Raw genomic sequence first — 18889 nt, 5'->3', positions numbered from 1 at the left:
ACAAATGCAGGTATTGAGTTATATGAGGCATGTGCTGGAGAGGTAGTCTTAAATCAGGTCAGAGCTTGATCTAGTTAAAACAATGTGTTGTTGCCCTATTTGTTCACAGTCTGGGGGTTATATTTTAACAAACCTAACACAATGGTAAATCTTAGCGCTGGCGATAGCGTTATAGTTTCAGAGGTGTGTCAGAAATATTTTTGCTATTTTCACAACCGGAATTAAGGGCGTAGTAGCTGGCGGTGGCGTGAAAGGGCTGGGTTTTGATGAATTAACAAGTTGTGGGTTTGTCAAGGCTTGGTCTCTCACTGGGCAATCAGAACATGCTCCATGGCTAAATATGTGGTTACTTCAAGTTGTGTATTTATGGTCTTTTATGTATTGCATTCTCATCAACTCCAATTTGAATGTTAGTCCATTATAGCCTATTTCGTTAGATAGCCTGCCCCATATTTGCTAAATGAACCTGTTTGCAGTGCACATTGTTCTAATTGCATTGCTTCAATATGGAAATAAGCTGTTAAACGTAAGCTACAGCTTTCGCACTGATATAGGGGCTAGACATACTGTAAATTGCAGTCTGGACATGGACATGTCAAACGTAGTTAATAAGCAAGATTATACTCACTAGGGTATTGATAAGGCCTAAAAAGACGGTGTATAATTCTAATCAAATTCTAATGAAAAAATGAAACAACAACTTCCTTTAAATAGGCTATGGCTAAATACAGTTACAGGCACAATAATTGCTCCTTGTGGACATATAATAGAGACAAGGCAATTTAGACTATGGGGAGTTTTACACACATGCAAACATTTCTCTAGAGCTGGATAAAGATCCAGTATGAAGAGAAAGAGGGAATGTCCACTCACTGTTATACTGCTCCCAAATGTAATGTCTTATAAACATCATGGAACCATCTTACAGATCATATTTGGACGTCTCCAGAACTATCAGACGATGTTGAATTCCATTCGAGCCATGGACATTCTCACCATTAACCCATGGACGGTGAATCTTTCGAATAAGTTTGTTTTTAAATCAAATTAAACGAAAAACAATCAATCTGTTATTTAAACCAACAACACTATTTCTAAATAGGATACGGTCAGAAGCATGACATCATAAATCGCATCTCTCGTTCCATGAGCATAATGCAACGTGCGCACACGTAGGCCTAAGGGCTCTTCAGCAGGAGGCATGAATGTTTGTCTTATCCATTGGATAAAGTGTATTAAATAATATACACTAACCCTCCCTACAATAGGCCTAGTTATAGCAAACATGCCAATAAGTCTTTTTTTATTGGCTTCAACATGGAAGTATTCGTCTACACACATTGCATTCGCATTTAGAAAATGCACAGCATGTTCGATTCATGGACAATTGGGCATTGCCCAAACGTTGTCATAGGATTCGTTTACCATCGCCGTTAATATGGCATGTTAGTGACTTTGCCACATGGAAGGTTAACAAATAAACAGGAAGGCTACAAGCAAATTCAGCACCAAGGACAGCGATCAGAATTCCCGTGATTTGACAGTTAGGTCCAACAATTTGTTTACAAAATTATTAAGGAAAAACTACAAGCAGTCTATTGTATTAACTTGATGTTCCTTGACAGACTTCCTACAGTCAACTTTCATTTTTGTATTTAACTAGCTAAGTCAGTTAACCTCTAACGAGCCTCTACCCCGGATCCGGGAGCCCCCCCCCCCCCCCCCCCCCACACACTGATTAGCATCGCTAGCATAGCGTCACAATTAAATAGTAGCATCTAAATATCATTAAATCACAAGTCCAAGACACCTAATGAAAGACACAGATCTTGTGAATAAAGCCACCATTTCAGATTTTTAAAATGTTTTACAGGGAAGACACAATATGTAAATCTATTAGCTAAACACGTTAGCAAAAATCACCATTTTTCTTTGTCCACCATTTTCTCTCAACACCAGTAGCTATCACCAATTCGGCTAAACTAAGATATTGATAGCCACTAACCAAGAAAAAACCTCATCAGATGACAGTCTGATAACATATTTATGGTATAGGATAGGTTTTGTTAGAAAAATGTGCATATTTCAGGTATAAATCATAGTTTGCCATTGCAGCCAGCATCACAAATCTCACCAAAGCTCCTAGAATTACTACAGAGAGCAACTTGTATTACCAATTTACTCATCATAAAACATTTCTTAAAAATACACAGCACATAGCAATGGACAGACACAGATCTTGTGAATTCAGACAACATTTCAGATTTTCTAAGTGTTTTACGGCGAAAACACAATAAATCGTTATATTAGCATACCACATACGCAAACGTTACCCGAGCACTGATTCTAGCCAAAGAGAGCGATATCGTATCATCGCCAAAATATATTAATTTTTTCACTAACCTTCTCAGAATTCTTCAGATGACACTCCTGTAACATCATATTACAACATACATATACAGTTTGTTCGAAAATGTGCATATTTAGCCACCAAAATCATGGTTAGACAATGACAAAAGTAGCTCAGCTGGTCAGAAAATGTCGTGCACCATATTAGACAGTGATCTAGTCTTATACATAAATACTCATAAACTTGACTAAAAAATACAGGGTGGACAGCGATTGATAGATAATTTAATTCTTAATACAATCGCGGAATTACATTTTTTTAATTATCCTTACTTTTCAATACAGGTTGCGCCAAGTGAAGCTATAGCAAACAAGATGGCGGCATAAACGTTTAACATTTATCGACAGAAACACAATTTATCATCGTAAATTGTTCTTACTATGAGCTGTTCTCCCATCAGAATCTTGGACAATGAATCCTTTCTTGGGTCTAATCTTCTTTTGGTCGAAAGATGTCCACTTGTCCGTCGAAATGCCCACTAACGTACGACCGGGACCCCGAAACGTGCCCGGAGCTTCAAAGTCTATTACAAAGCAATGCCTCAAAATCGCACTAAACGGATATAAATTGCTATAAAACGGTTTAAATTAACTACATTATGATGTTTCTAACACCTATAACAAGTAAAAAGATGACCAACGCTATATTACTGGCTAAACCAATGCTTGGAAAAAGGCCAGTCAGATATCCTTCTCGCGTTGAGCGCAGTGTCCAAAGGAAGGCTTACTTCCGGTATTTTGTCATTTATAGAGCCAATGATTGCGCAATCGACTCCATTCAAATTGTCACCACTTACTGACATCTAGAGGAAGGCGTGGGCAGTGTTTGTATCTCATAGGATTAACAGAGACTTTAAAAACTGATCTGGAACCAGAGGCCAAGATGTCTAAATCTCACACACTGGGAGGAAAAGTGCTGTAGAATGAGTTCTGTTTCACTCAGAGACATAATTCAAATGACTATAGAAACTAGAGAGTGTTTTCTATCCAATAATAACAATAATATGCATATTGTACGAGCAAGAATTGAGTACTAGGCAGTTTAATCTGTAGAGACAATTATGCTAATTTGAAACAGCACCCCCTATAGTTGCAAGAAGTTAAGAATAAATTCTTATTTACAATGATGGCCTAGGAACAGTGGGTTAACTGCATTGTTCAGGGGAAGAACAACAGATTTTTACCTTGTCAGCTCAGAGATTCGATCCGCCAACCTTTCGGATACTGGCTCAACACTCTAACCACTAAGCTACCTGCCACCTCATTCAATGGGCATCGCACATAGGCCTAATGAGTCCTAACTTTTCACAGAAGCTGCATGGACAAAAATAATGTTTACAAAACAGGAATGTCTGGGCACCACCTTAACACCAGCTGAAAATAGAGCCCTGGCTGGATTTACAAAAAATGATCCTTGTTTACCAGAACTATACCAATGTCAATGTGCATTTCTATAATATGTATTTTTCTTGACACAACTATCCAAAGATCAGGGCATCTCCCAACACCAGCAAATAAGTTCCATTTTTGTGCAACTTCATTGTACAGTTCTTTCAACTGAACCATGAGGTGCATCTAATACCATGTGTAGTATGGTAGTTCTGTGACTGCTGCAGCACTTGTTTAACTCTCGTCATGTCTGTTTCCTTCTCCTCCTATCCAATAGTCCGATAAAGACCAGGTAGTGATTCTCTCACTTGATTATAGTAAATTGACAGGAAATTGGTCATTTAAAGTGTTTTGTCAGGTAAGGTCGCCAGAGTAAATCACAAACACATTCAGTCATTAAGATAAGTATATGTAATTTAAAAACAGGGTTTTTCAGGTTTCCTTCCCTAATCTTTTTACGTTAAATTGGTGCAACCTTCATTTGAGTGTAGTGTTTACAATCTCTGTTTTTATCAACACAAATTAAAAGCATATTTCACCTCATCCAATCAGAACATCTTAGATAAGTGGCTTCACTAACTGAGCAATTTCCAGAGTGGCAATAAATGACCTGCTATTACACAGAGCTGTAGATGACAGTTTGCTTTACACTGTCCCTTACATCACACAGCAGATCACTGGGGAAAGTGCAGTGCAAAGACAGAGCTCTATATTTCTTGTCTGCTTTACAATAGGGCTGGTGGCTTTTTTTTTCATATTTACAGTTTGCACAGAGTTTCAGATAATTAGAATCCACCACGGTTTAATGAATTGGTCTTCCCATTTTCCCACACTGCCCTGCTTTTAAGGTCAACAATTTCAATTTGTTGCTTGTTATTTAGGAAAATGTCGAGTTTGGTTAAGGATCATTGACCTTTTGTGGTACCAGTGGCCATTGTGTAAAGGCCATGCAGAGATGAAGTGACTGTTGTCTTGGTCCCGGATGTCTTGTGGTCATATGAAGTCATGAATTAGCCATTTGACCACTTTGTCACATTTTATCACTTATAAAAGAACACAGCGCAATTAGAAATGTTTCTAAACTTTCCCAGTCACAATAGTTCTATTTTAAGTGTCATATTCAATTTCTTTGAGTGGCACGTCGACATACAAGGACAAAAGTAGAGAGGAAGTTTATATGATCAAATACAGTATATAATCAAAGATTACATTTAATTTCAATTAAATTATGTAATTAAATTATGTTAATTCCAATCAATGCCTGATATAGACATTTATGTTTTCCATTTTCTGAAGACATTGCAACTGCTAGACTGATTGCCTTTCTCTCTGGGGAACGCCCATACTTAATGATGATGAACAATGCAAGAAGTTAACCTTTAAATTGACAATTGAAATTCACAGACTGCAATAAAAGTGGGAAAGAAATGTGGTCATGCAATGTTAGTGTCTGTAACACAATCTTTCTGCTTTTTCTGCCTGCAGAGTTTCCATTCTGGACAACGGAAACCTCCGGATACAGAATGCAAGCAAACCAGATGCAGGCCTTTACACATGTGTGGCACGAAACCAGTTTGGAGTGGCAAGCAGCTCCGGTACTCTCATGGTCAAAGGTAAGCCTATTTGTCTTTGTCTTCTACTGTATGGGATTATTAAGTCTTTAAATAGGGTTGTGATTTCTCATAGGATACAACTAGTGAATTTATCTTGTGACAGACTGTTCACAGGAGATTTGGTTCTGGGTTTTGAGATTACTACAGTCCCTAAGCCTTTCTCCTCTACACATAAGTGACGGTATCAATGGGTTCTTGCACTTAGCGCTCATTAAGAAACAGAGTTGGAGGTTGCACTGTTGCCCTCACTGCACTGTTGCCCTCACTATGTGCTGTAGTGAATGTTCAGCACTGTCTCTAGACCTCCAGACCAACCAGATTAATGGTACAGTAAAAGCGTAGAAGAGATGAGAAGGGGAGTAGTGTTTGTTAGATCATCTGTAGGAGTCAACCCGTGGGACTGCAGGTCGTGTTTCTGCTCTGTTGCTGTGACTTATTATACTTCATTAAATATGAATGGGAGGCGGGTGTACGGTGCTGTGTATTGGGTGGCTTTGTTTTGTGCATGCTGCTGTTTTTGCTGTCCTGCTGCTGTGAGGGGGGATGATATTCTCACCAGGTTTTTCATTGCTTGGAGTATTGGTGATTTTCTTCCCCCCTTTTTTTTGCGTTAACTTTAACCCTAACGTGACCTATGTTTTCAGAGGTCAGGTCTGGTCCAGTTGTTTTGTGATATGATTTTTACCCCTATAATTGCTTTCTTTGTTGGTGGTGTGTTTTGCCTGTCTACAATTTAAGAGCTATTGATCCCTCATCCCACATGAATGTCCCCTGGGATAAAAAGTTGTCAGTTAGGTCTTTGATTCACATTCCAAAGTGTCTGATATTGATCTTATTGTACATGAATATTACAATTGATTATTGGAATGAGATGAGTGTTAATGATTGTCTCATTATTATACTGTAGATCAGTTTTTCTGTGCCATTGTATTTATTAGGGGTTCAAGCAGCGAAGCTGGGTGAAACCCTTTTGTATTTGTTGGTGTTCTTATTATTCCATAAGGGAAATTTCACATGCAAATTCCTGTGAAATGATAAAACTTCCAAGGTTGAGACTTAACAAAAAAGGGCCAAGGGCCACAGCCTCTCAAGTAATGGCATGTCAATTGGCCACATGGGGGTACTATAACAAGCAATTGAAGATGAAAACTTTGAAAAGTCATGCCCCTTACCACTTCAGACCTAGAATCCTGAAATTTGGTACAGAGGTCAATCTCCTTTCAAGGAACAAATTTGCCTGGAGGACCCATAAGGTCTACCATGATGGATATTCCGGCATTTAGAATTGTTCTAAAAATACTTAAAACGCTACTCCTATGGCACCGAATGACCAATCTACACAAAACTGTATATGTGGCATCTATGGACCAAAGTCTCACAGCTCATTATTTTCCAGGCTAGTAGTTCAAACAACATGCCCAATACTGACCAATAAACTCTCACGTGGGCGTGGTCTGGCACATAAATACATAAATATCTGGCATGGACATTAGTATTGTAACACACTCGATACACATGTTCAAAACACTATCAAGACTCAACAAATGCAACCACAAAATGGGCACATATTTATACATCTTGATCTGTTTGAGTCAGAGTGATGAAATGTGGCCCACATGCTCAGGGATGTGAGTCTAGCTAACCTCTAGAGTATGGTTCTGTTTGGCCACATGGCGGCGCTGTTGGATGGCTGCTTGCGGCTATATTTTAAGTTGGAATTGGAAAGTAGAGTTGGCACCTTTTTAAACTGGCAAAAACTGGACAATTTGCCAGCACCTCTTCTCTTTTCAAATGCATAATGTTTCTTCTTATTCGAGATTGAACATTGGGGGTTATTTAAACATTTGACCGTGACGCAATGGCAGAAATCAGACGGTCTGAGTGAAAATCGAACGTGACAACCCTTGAGTCAGTATTCAGTGAAAACGAACCTTGTAACACTTTCCCACCCCTTGACCTCAGCCCGGTATATTGCTGATGGTGAATTGCACTATTGAAGACACTAAGGGATGCGATTTGATCATGTCTCAATTGATAAAGCAATACAGAGAAGTTTTTAAAGCAGTGCGATGAGAAATGCTATATGTTTTTTCTCCCTTTAAAGTTTAATGCTGGGTTTCACAGAGCATTGAAGACAAAGCCGCTGCTGTGGAGTACTCTGTCATGTTTGTTCAAGGGTTCAATCCATTTAATTTTCTTCCCTCTGCAACTTAGAGATCTTCAAAGCCCTTTGAAATGCAGAGTTAACAGTAAGGTCCTCTGTTGAAATACCTTTTGGAATTCCCTTGCGTTTTAGCGTTGCAAAGTGGTTGCCATAGAAACACTGGTGGATCGCCTATTGTGGCCTCTAACGAATCTCAAATCTGCAATTATTTAATGATTGATTGTAACTGCATGAGGTGTCCTGATAGTACCTGCAGATTATGCATGTTACAGCCTGTTCACTAACATCGGGGTACATAAGGTAATGAATGCTCACATCCAGCATAAAGTCATTTCCTCCACACCAGCTGTGTCTTCTGTAAATCACTGTCAGGCCATGTTTCCTTATCCCGATTAATAATAAAACATAGATTTCATATATTATAAATGCTAGAAAGTCAGCAGTCAAGGATGTGGAGCGAGAGCTTAGAGTGCACCTTGCCACAGACAGCTTTCTGCTGATGCCTTACAACAAACCCTCATCCACTGCCTGCCCCGCTCATTTTATCTCCAAATTGTTAAATTTACAGCATTACATTCTGTTTGACATAATGAATTGAATGCTATTTTTTACACAAAATAGAGCCCCTTTAAACCCCCCCCCCCCCCCCCAACAGCTCACTGTTCTGAAAGCTTGTAAACGTCACTCTGGGTTCAGGTTGATGGCCCATCTATGATTTCCCAATCTGGCTCTAAAGAAATATGCATGTGTGTCTATATACTGTGTAAATATGCCCGGCTGTTATTCTCTCATTATTCACGTGAAAGGCAATATATGAGCTTTATTTGACATTCTCCCTTAACGGTTTACTTTCCATCATTATGTGATGGTTGCATTCTTGGGCTGATGTACAAATGTTCTCATATATGATCTTGTGCCTCTCTGTCACAATCAATACTGTAGGGAAAATGGGACAGGGAAATGTACATGCACTATTTCTTTGAGAATTGGAAACCTGTTTAGTTGGAGGAATTTCCGCAATGAGAGCAGCCCTTATGGGAGATGACAGCAGTTTATTCAAATTGACTGTGGCTATATGAATACTGAAAAATACCTGTCACAATGCATTTATTTACCGTGGATGTGAATAAACCACCTAGACAACAGCAGAGGAGCAGTCACAACAGATGAACCCTGTTAATGTCCCCATTAGTTCAACACTGAGGGGATATTAACCAGTGTAATCAGTCTTGATTAGGAAATGGACTCTCGGAATGTTGATTGCGGTGGAAACTGAATATTGCAATTAGTAATTACAGCTGGTCAATGGCCTCAAAACTCTTTACCTCAAATGTTGAGTTCACTCCTTTGTTGATGTCTGAGATGGCAATTCATTTTCTTTTTCAATAATGTGATTTTCTATTGCGAGTTGTCATCGTGTCACCTTTCCAATTACATTTGAGGGTCCTTTGTTGTGACATACATGCTTTAAAAAGGATTGCTTGGATCAGCAGGTTATCACAAAAGTCTAAAACTAAATTCAGAGAGGTGGCAGTGGTCATTGCCTTTGTCACTTCCAGTGGTGTGATTTTTCATAGGTGCAGGACGAAAGATACATTGTCTGAACGATTTATTCTGTGCTCTTTCAGGCAGATGTGAATTACAGGGCGGCCAGCCGGGGGCTACATCCCCCTGAATGAAAGATGAGCCCCACTAAATGCAACAAAATTCAATCTTTGGGGGGTCTCTAAGTAATGCTAATTGAACCATTCTCCTATTTGTTTAAAATGCAATTGTGTACTGCTACTATACAGTTGTAAATATGAAAAGAAAAGCGTATTCCAAATTAAACCAACACCCCTATTAAAATGTTTAGCTCATGTCATTAGTTACCAGAACCATAAAGTCAAAATTGGCTATATCATAAAAATGTATGAAAACAAAAATGTGCTTTTTAGTCTTAATTTAAGGTTAGGGGTAGGCATAAGGTTAGCAGTGTGGTTAATGTTAGGGTTAAGGTTTAGGTATAAAATCTGATTTTAAGAAGATACATTGTAAATATAGCCTGGTTTTAGCCATAAATATGATTAATAATTGTGGCTGTGGTAACTAGTGATGACCTCCCGGGACACTCAATTAATTCAGGCTACAAGAGTGCAGGCCTAAGGACAATCGGCAAATGTGACTTTTTGGTGTTTTGTAACAGATATCTCTTTCCATTCATCAAATGGCGTGTGCACAGTGCATTGTTTGGATGCTGGAATTATTTTGGAGCGGACAAATATACGCAGCCTTTTTTAAGTGATTTGTTTGACAATCAGATGAAAACATCATGATTGGTTGTGTTCATGCCACATTAAAAGTGAATACATTTTTACCGTTAAATTACACTATTACACATAAGAAAATATAGAACACCACAAATGTCACGGTATAATTCACAGTCTACTTTCAGGAGTTATGGGAAGAGTTGTTTCTAATGCACAATCTGCAATGAGTCAGTAGACTCATACAGCGATGATTGCTGATTTGTTGAAGCCAAAGGAAAATTAATGGCAAATGTTACAAAAAGCATACTGTGCCTTCAGAAAGTATTCTTACCCCTTCACTTATTCCAAATTTTGTTGCAGCCTGAATTCATCCAAAATTCAGCCTGAATTCAAAATGGATTAAATCGATTTTTTTCTCTCACCCATCTACACACAATAACCCATAATGACAAAGTGAAAACATGTTTTTAGAAATGTTTGCTAATTTAGTGAAAATGAAATACAGAAATCTCTCATTTACATAAGTATTCACACCCCTGAGTCAATACTTTGTAGAAGCACCTTTGACAGTGATAACAGCTGTGAGTCTTTCTGGGTAAGTCTCTAAGAGCTTTCCACACCTGGATTGTGCAACATTTCCCCGTTATTCTTTTCAAAATTCTTCAAGTTTTGTCAAATTGGTTGTTGATCATTGCTTGACAACCATTTTCAGGTCTTGCCATAGATTTTCTAGTAGATTTAAGTCAAAACTGTAACTCGGCCACTCAGGAATATTCACTGTCCTCTTGCTAAGGAACATCCTGTGCATATTTGGCCTTGTGTTTTAGGTTATTGTCTTGCTGAAAGGTGAATTAATCTCCCATTGTCTGGTGGAAAGCAGACTGAACCAGGTTTTTCTCTGGGATTTTGCATGTGCTTAGTTCCATTCTATTTCTTTTTTATCCTGAAATACTCCCCAGTTCTTAACGATTAAAAGCACACCCATAACATGATGCAGCCACCACTATGCTTGAAATATGGAGAGTGGTACTCAGTAATGTGTTTCATTTGGATTTGCCCCAAACATAACGCTTTGTATTCAGGACAAAAACTTTTTGCAGTATTACTATAGTGCCTTGTTGCAAACAGGATGCATGTTTTGGAATATTTTTGTTCTGTACTGTCAATTAGGTTGTTTTTGGTCCATCCTCAGTTTCTCCTTTCACAGTCATTATCTAACTGTCTTGAAGTCACCATTGGCCCCACGGTGAAATCCCTGAGCGGTTTCCTTTCTCTCCGGCAACTGAGTTAGGAAGGACGCCCGTATCTTTGTAGTGACTGGGTGTATTGATACATCATCCAAAGTGTAATTAATAACTTCACCATGCTCAAAGGGATATTCAATATATATTTTTTGCCATCTACCAATAGGTGCCCTTCTTTGTGAGGCATTGGAAAACCTCCCTGGTCTTTGTGGTTGAATCTGTGTTTGAAATGCACTGCTCAACTGAGGGACCTTACAGATAATTTTATGTGTGGGCTACAGAGATGAGGTAGTCATTCAAAAATCATGTTAAACACTATTATTGCACATGGAGTGAGTCCATGCAACCTATTATGTGACTTCTTAAGCACATTTTTACTCCTGAACGGGTTGAATTATAGCCACGGGAATTAGGGGTGCTGAGGTTGCTGCAGAATATCCCCTCTGCCAAAAAATGTACATTATTTTTTCACAGAAATAGTGCACTGGGCTTTTCTAGTCTTGTATTAGCATAATGATATAGCAGTCTGTGGCGGGGCCAGCTATGTTAAATTATTGCCCAGTTTAGCCAAAAAGAAAGCACTGAGCCATTATAGGTAGACAGGACAGGGTCCTTCCTAGTTAGTCATGACTGGCAGAGATAATGGAGTGGTTGGACATGTCAAATGATGAGCCCTGATTGGTCTGTCATGTCACAGGCGTCTGTCTATAGAGAGAATCTTTGCTACTGCCAATTTTTGGAAAGATACAGTGCCTTCGGAAAGTATTCAGACCCTTGGCTTTTTTGACATTTTGTTAGGTTTCAGCCTTATTCTAAAATAGATTTTTTTTAAATCCCCCATCAATCTACACATAATGACAAAGCAAAAACTGGTTTTCAGAAATTATGCACTTTTTTTAAACCCTGAAATATTACATTTACAAAAGTATTTAGACCCTTTACTCAATACTTTGTTTAAGCACCTTAGGCAGCGATTACAGCCTCGAGTCTTCTTGGGTATTATGCTACAAGCTTGGCACACCTGTATTTGGGGAGTTTCTCCCATTCTTCTCTGCAGATCCTCTCAAGCCATGTCAGGTTGGATGGGGAGAGCTATTTTCAGGTCTCCCCAGAGATGTTCGATCGGGTTAAATTCTGGGCTCTGGCTGGGCAACTCAAGGACATTCAAAGACTTGTCCCAAAGCCACTCCTGCGTTATCTTGGCCGTGTGCTTAGGGTTGTTGCCCTGTTGGAAGGGGAACTTTTGCCCCAGTCTGAGGTCCGGAGTGCTCTGGAGCAGGTTCTCATCAAGTATCTCTCTGTACTTTGCTCCATTCATCTTTGCCTCAATCCTGACTAGTCTCCCAGTCCCTGCCGCTGAAAAAACATCCCCACAGCATGATGCTGCCACCACCATGCTTCTCCGTAGGGATGTTGCCAGGTTTCCTCCAGACGTGATGCTTGGCATTCAGGTCAAAGAGATGCTGCTTCCACCATGCTTCACCATAGATGCTTGGCATTAAGGCCAAAGAGTTCATTCTTGGTTTTATCAGACCAGAGAATCTTGTTTCTCATGATCTGAGAGTCTTTTGGTGCCTTTTGGCAAACTCCAAGCAGGCTGTCATGTACCTTTTACTGAGAAGTGGCTTCCGTCTGCCACCCTACCATGAAGGCCTGATTGGTGGAGTGCTGCAGAGATGGTTGTCCTTCTGAAGGTTCTCCCATCACCACAGAGGAACTCTAGAGCTCTGTCAGAGTGACCATCGAGTTCTTGGTCAAGGCTGACCAAGGCCTTTCTCCCCCGACTGCTCAGTTTGGCCGGGCGGCCAGCTCTAGGAAGAGTCTTGGTGGTGCCAAACTTCTTCCATTTAAGAATGATGGAGGCCACTGTGTTCTTGGGGACCTTCAATGCTGCACAAATTTTTTGGTACCCTTCCCCAGATCTGTGGCTCGACACAATCCTGTCTCGGAGCTCTACGGATAATTCCTTCGACCTCATGGTTTGGTTTGTGCTCTGACATGCACTGTCAACTGTGTGACCTAATATAGACTGGTGTGTGCCTCTCCAAATCATGTCCAATCAATTGAATTTACCACAAGTGGGCTCCAATCAAGTTGTAGAAACATCATAAGGATGATCAATGGAAACAGGATGCAGCGGAGCTCAAGTTCAAGTCATATAGCAAAGTTTTTTTTTTTTTAAAATTTTAATACATTTGCAAAAATGTCATAAAAATGGTTTTCGCTTGGTCATTATTGGTTTTTGTGTGTAGATTGATGAGGATTTTTATTTAATTTAATCATTTTTATCATAAGGCTTTAACGTGATAGAATGTGGAAAAAGTCAAGGGGTCTGAATACTTTCTGATGGCACTGTATCGCTATAGACAACTGCAAAAGTGTTGCTAGAGCTCTCAGAAACATTGCTACCCTGAATTTAGCTGGCGCTACTGACAAAGCTCGCTCGGGAAAAGTTTAAGTAGACAGACTACTTTCTGGAGTATAATGCCATGTCGACTCACATGCATTTATATGTTTGGGTTGGGTGGGGATAAGGCTTAAGAGGGTGTGAACAATGTTGAATAGGCGTAAAGAAAGAATAGTTCTCAATATTCCACTTTATTTGGAACGGCAGCCAGACAAAATTAAACGGGACTATTTATATAATGAATATGAATTCTCGGGGCAGAAATGATAAAATATTAAAGCATTGGACCTCTCACTAAAGGCTTCAGTTAAATCCGAACTGGTTCTCAAGCAGATTAGTAAGAATGGCTCACCCCGTGTTCAAGAATGGCCTTTTTCCCTTCATTCAGAATACAACCTCTCATTTTCGGTTATTTGAAAAGGAAATAATCTCCAAAATATCACCATTTTTAAAACAAGCAATAGAAAGCTGATTGCAATTATAGTTTAATCCAACAGAAAAGACTGAACAAATATTAGAAAAAAATATTATGTTTAAAGTCAAATATACTAATTGATAAAATACCAATATTTTTATTTTTTATTTTTTATAAAACAGTATAATCTTTGTAAATTATATAATAAATAGCACTAATGGAGTTGTCACACATCCAGGTAACAAAAATATATTGAAATGTCTGCTCTTTGCAAAATACAACCAACTGATTGCAGCATTAATGCAAAAATGGAGGAGGGCCAAAGTGGAAAGGGGAGAATGTAAGGAACTTGTCTGTCGGTCCTGAATTAAAGATCAAAATTGTCTGAAGATAATTGTGATAAATAAAATAGTATACCAGTTTCATTTAAGGATGAAAAAAATTGAAAGCTGCACCATACAGGTTGCAAAATAGTTGGGAGATTCTCAATGTACCGATTTCATGGCACATGGTTTATGAACTGATTCACAAAATCAGTTAAATTGTTTTTCAATGTAAATGATATACAAAATTCTTGCAGTAAATAGAATGTTATATGTATGGGGGATACAACCAGCTCTGCAGATTTTGCTACAAAGTTACAGAATCATTAGATCACTTGCTTTGGTAATGTAATCTGTTACAGTTACTTTGTAACCAAAATTGTATTCAGTAATGTAACTTTTGGATTATCCAAACTCAGTAATGTAATCTGATTAGATTTTGTTACTTTTAAATTACTTTCCCCTTAAGGCATTAGAAGAAGACAAAAATGTATGTTACCAATTGAACAACATCTATTGCAGGATAAATCAATGTTAAAGTTTCCCTAGCTGGCCATGTAGGGATGTTCAATTTTACTTTATTGGGTTGGTTATGTAGGCTTCTTCTAACCTATCGCTTTCTACTACATATAATAATACGATTCAATTATATCTTTACATTAAAAACCAAAGTCTATCAGAATTTCAGTCATTGCAATAAATGGTATACCCCTTGGTCTTCAAGAATAGGACTTGGAAATATGGAAGTGCTATTTACACGGGAAAAATGAATGCCATGTGCTGCATTTGCTATAGGCCTATTGTTTACCTTTTTGTTGGTGACACTTTGATATCTTGATAATATGCAGCTGTTTAAAGGGCAAATCCACAGATGAAACAATAACAAAATGGCCGCAGAGCCTCTGTTTTGGTAAAAAGCTGAGGGATGGGCCTGGAGAAATGAACAGTAACCTATCTTAGATTAAAAGATAGAGATAAACAAAATTAATGTTTTAACCATGTTATGAGGCAATACAGTGTCTGTTTACATTTACAATGTTTACAAGTACTGAAGAAGCTTATATTTTGAGTTTTCATGGAGTATGACAGTTACACTAAGCCCATGAGGCATTTTATAAGTTCTATTCTTTAGAATCAAAAAATATACAGTACCAGTCAAAGGTTTGGACACACCTACTCATTCCAGGGTTATTCTACATTGTAGAATAATAGTGAAGACATCAAAACTATGAAATAACACATATTTAATCATGTAGTAACCAAAAAAGTGTTTAACAAATAAAAATATATTTTCTATTTGAGAGTCTTCAAAGTAGCCACCCTTTGCCTTGATGACAGCTTTGCACACTCTTTGCATTCTCTCTGAGGTCCAACTCATCCCAAACCATCTCCATTGGGTTGTGGAGGCCAGGTTATCTGATGCATCACTCCATCACTCTCCTTCTTGGTCAAATAGCCCTTACACAGACTGGAGGTGTGTTTTGGGGCATTCTCCTGTTGAAAACAAATGATAGTCCCACTAAGCGCAAACCAGATGGGAAGGCGTATCGCTGCAGAATGCTGTGGTAGCCATGCTGGTTAAGTGTGCCTTGAATTCTAAATAAATCACGGGCAGTGTCACCAGCAATGCACCTTCACACCTCCTCCTCCATGCTTCATGGTGGGAACCACACATACAGAGATAATCCGTTCACCTACTCTGCGTCTCACAAAGACATGGCAATTGAAACAAAAAGTCTAAAATTTGGATTCATCAGACTAAAGGACATCTTTCCACCAGTCTAATGTCCATTGCTCGTGTTTCTTGGCACAAGCAAGTCTCTTCTTATTATTGGTGTCCTTTAGTAGAGGTTTCTTTGCAGCAATTTGACCATGAAGGCCTGATTCACGCAGTCGCCTCTGAACAGTTGATGTTGAGATGTGTCTGTTACTTGAACTCTGTGAAGCATTTGTTTGGTTGGAGGCTGGTAACTCGAATGAACTTATCTTCTGCAGCAGAAGTAACTCTGGGTCTTCCTTTCCTGTGGCGGTCCTCATGAGAGCCTGTTTCATCATAGCGCTTGATGGTTTTTGTGACTGCACTTGAAGAAACTTTAAAAGTTCTTGACATTTTCTGTATTGACTGACTTTCATGTCTTAAAGTAATGATGGACTGCCGACCAGCTAACTTTAGCTAGCTAACCGTACACTTTAGCTTAAGACATGTAGCTAGCTAGGTAAACAATGAACCTAGCTTGGTAAACAATGTGTAAGATCACACACGTCACGTAACATTAGCTAACGAGTCCGGTAGCTAATGTTAGCTAGTTGAACAACAATGAACATAGTGCCAAATCATGTCATTACTACCCTGCATGAATCTTCTGGAAGCTAACCAACCAGGCTCAATGTTAGCTAGCTAACATTAGGCTCTAACTAGTAAGGTAAACGGTTCTGGTATAAGAATAATAATGTCATACATGTAACATTTTTTTTATATATATGGTGGATTGGAAATGATGCAGACAATTACGTTGATAGAAGTCACAATCTATATGCAGTATTAAAGCTGATCTACCCCCTAAAAAGCGAGTGTGAATCTCAGCAAAATCATTCAAGAGCATTTTTCTCATACAGTACTTGTCTCCTTAAGCTGTCTTTATGCTTCACATGCGTAGATCTACACACACACATGTGCACTTGGGTGGAGTCGGATTTTTGGAGCAACGCACACGTTTTGGCTGATCCAGACTCCCAAATAACATTCCCAAGGGGGCGACAGAGGTTTTCTTGTTGTCTTCTAATTTGTGTTGAAAGCAAAAGAAGAGTAACGTTCTCGTGTTGTCTTCAAGAGTCTTCCTCTTGCTAGCTAGTTGGCTAAGCATAGCTTGCAAGCTAGCTAGCCTTTTAGCTTCGCACATCTCATTGTGAAATAGTCGGGTTGATAATTTAAAAAAATATGCCCTAGCAAATATTCTTATACTTGCCATTTTAACCTACAATATTATCCCAGTTTGATATGCTGCTTGAATGTATTCACTCCCAGCTAGCAGCTGTTTTTACAATTTCAAAATAGCCTAGAATCACGTTGTTATCACTACTATATTTTTGGGTGATTCTAATAAGGATACAATGTTGTTTGGTTTACTGTGTGAACAGTTACTGATATTATATTTGGTTATCAATGCAAAAATAGGCTACTTGATTCATGGCCTATACAGTATATATATAGTACAGAACAAGGAACCAAGCGAGTTGGTGGTAAAATACAGCTTCATAGCCTACACAACACTGCCCCATGGCTACGCAATGAATTATATTTTGCATTCCAAATGTCATGGGGTGCAGGAATGGGGCGCCAGGCTGCCAATCATTACGCACACCTGTCACCATCGTTACACGCACCAGCGCTTCTTTGGACTCACCTGGACTCCATTACTTTGTTGATTGCCCGTCCTATATCTGTCTGTTCCTCGGTTTGATCCCTGTGTCAGCATTATTGTCGTTATGTTTCCCCTGTTCAGACGCTGTCCTTGTTTGTTTCATGACGGTTATTTATTAAATGTTCACTCCCTGTACTTGCTTCTCGTCTCCCAGCGTCTGACCTCACACGTTGCTACGCTCCGAATTCTCCATCTCCGTAGGGTATAAATTGGCCTTTAGTGGCATAACATGTTTATTAACTTTCAAAGCAGCATAACTTTCCCGTGTTTCCTCCAGCTACAGTGTATGATATACCATTTTGATGCTCTGAAACTACTTTTAAAAAGTGTGAAAAAGGAGAGGAGAGAAATACAGCCGCATATCTTATCCGCAGATACAGTAGCTACAGATGTACTGTTATAGACGGGATGAATAGAGTGTTGAGAGCAGCTCACTAGAATATGTCTCTTTATTTGCACAACGTTTGCTCACTAACCACCAATGCTCCATTGTGGTTTGTCCTTGAGAGAATCCTTTTTGTCTCTTGAGGAAAATGTTAAGTATTCATGTTGAATGGCTTTAGAATCATTTGTTTGCTCTGCATTGGTAAAGAGCTTTCTTTGTGTTTCCTTGATCTAAAAGGCTGGGAAATTAAGATTTTAGTTTGAACTATATATTTCTCGCAGATACCCTATAAGAAGTTTGTCACGCCCTGACCTTAGTTATCTTTGTTATCTTTATTATTTTGGTTAGGTCAGGGTGTGACATGAGGGATGTATGTGTTTTGTCTTGTCTAGGGGTTTTGTATGTTTATGGGGTGTTAACTTGTCTAGGTGTTTGTATGTCTATGGTTGCCTAGATTGGTTCTCAATTAGAGGCAGCTGTTTATCGTTGTCTCTGATTGGGAACCATATTTAGGCAGCCATATTCCGTTGGGTATTTCGTGGGTTATTGTCTATGTGTAAGTTGCCTGTGTCTGCACTTATTGATTATAAAGCGTTACGTTCGTTTGTTATTTTGATAGTGTGTTTAGTGTTCTTCGTTTCGTTAAATAAATAAGAAGAATGTATTTATATAATTATATCATTATATCACCTTGGTCCTCCTCTCTTCCTCCATACAACGAACGTGACAAAGTTAGTTACAGGGTGCATTGCAATTAGCGTTAGCGCAATGACATGCTAGCTGTTCCCATAGACTTCCAGTCATTGAGTCAACGGTTATTAATTTAAAAACGCATCTGGGCAAAAATATGGCAACAATCTGTGAAAACT

At 38.9% G+C, this 18889-nt stretch overlaps 1 protein-coding gene across 3 annotated transcripts in view; it reads left to right on the top strand.

The window, feature by feature from the left end:
* Positions 1–18889, top strand: part of LOC129815003 (contactin-4-like) — a 174038-nt gene that overhangs the window by 136817 nt on the left and 18332 nt on the right. For all 3 annotated transcript variants that reach the window (XM_055868238.1, XM_055868236.1, XM_055868237.1), the window contains exon 12: positions 5284–5411. In XM_055868238.1, coding sequence (XP_055724213.1) covers positions 5284–5411 — 128 coding nt within the window. The remainder of the gene's footprint in view (positions 1–5283; positions 5412–18889) is intronic.

Source organism: Salvelinus fontinalis, chromosome 18, assembly GCF_029448725.1.
Source record: "Salvelinus fontinalis isolate EN_2023a chromosome 18, ASM2944872v1, whole genome shotgun sequence".
Lineage (NCBI taxonomy): Eukaryota > Metazoa > Chordata > Actinopteri > Salmoniformes > Salmonidae > Salvelinus > Salvelinus fontinalis.
The sequence above is the reverse complement of the archived record's forward strand: the minus strand, read 5'-3'. Positions and strand labels throughout refer to the sequence as shown.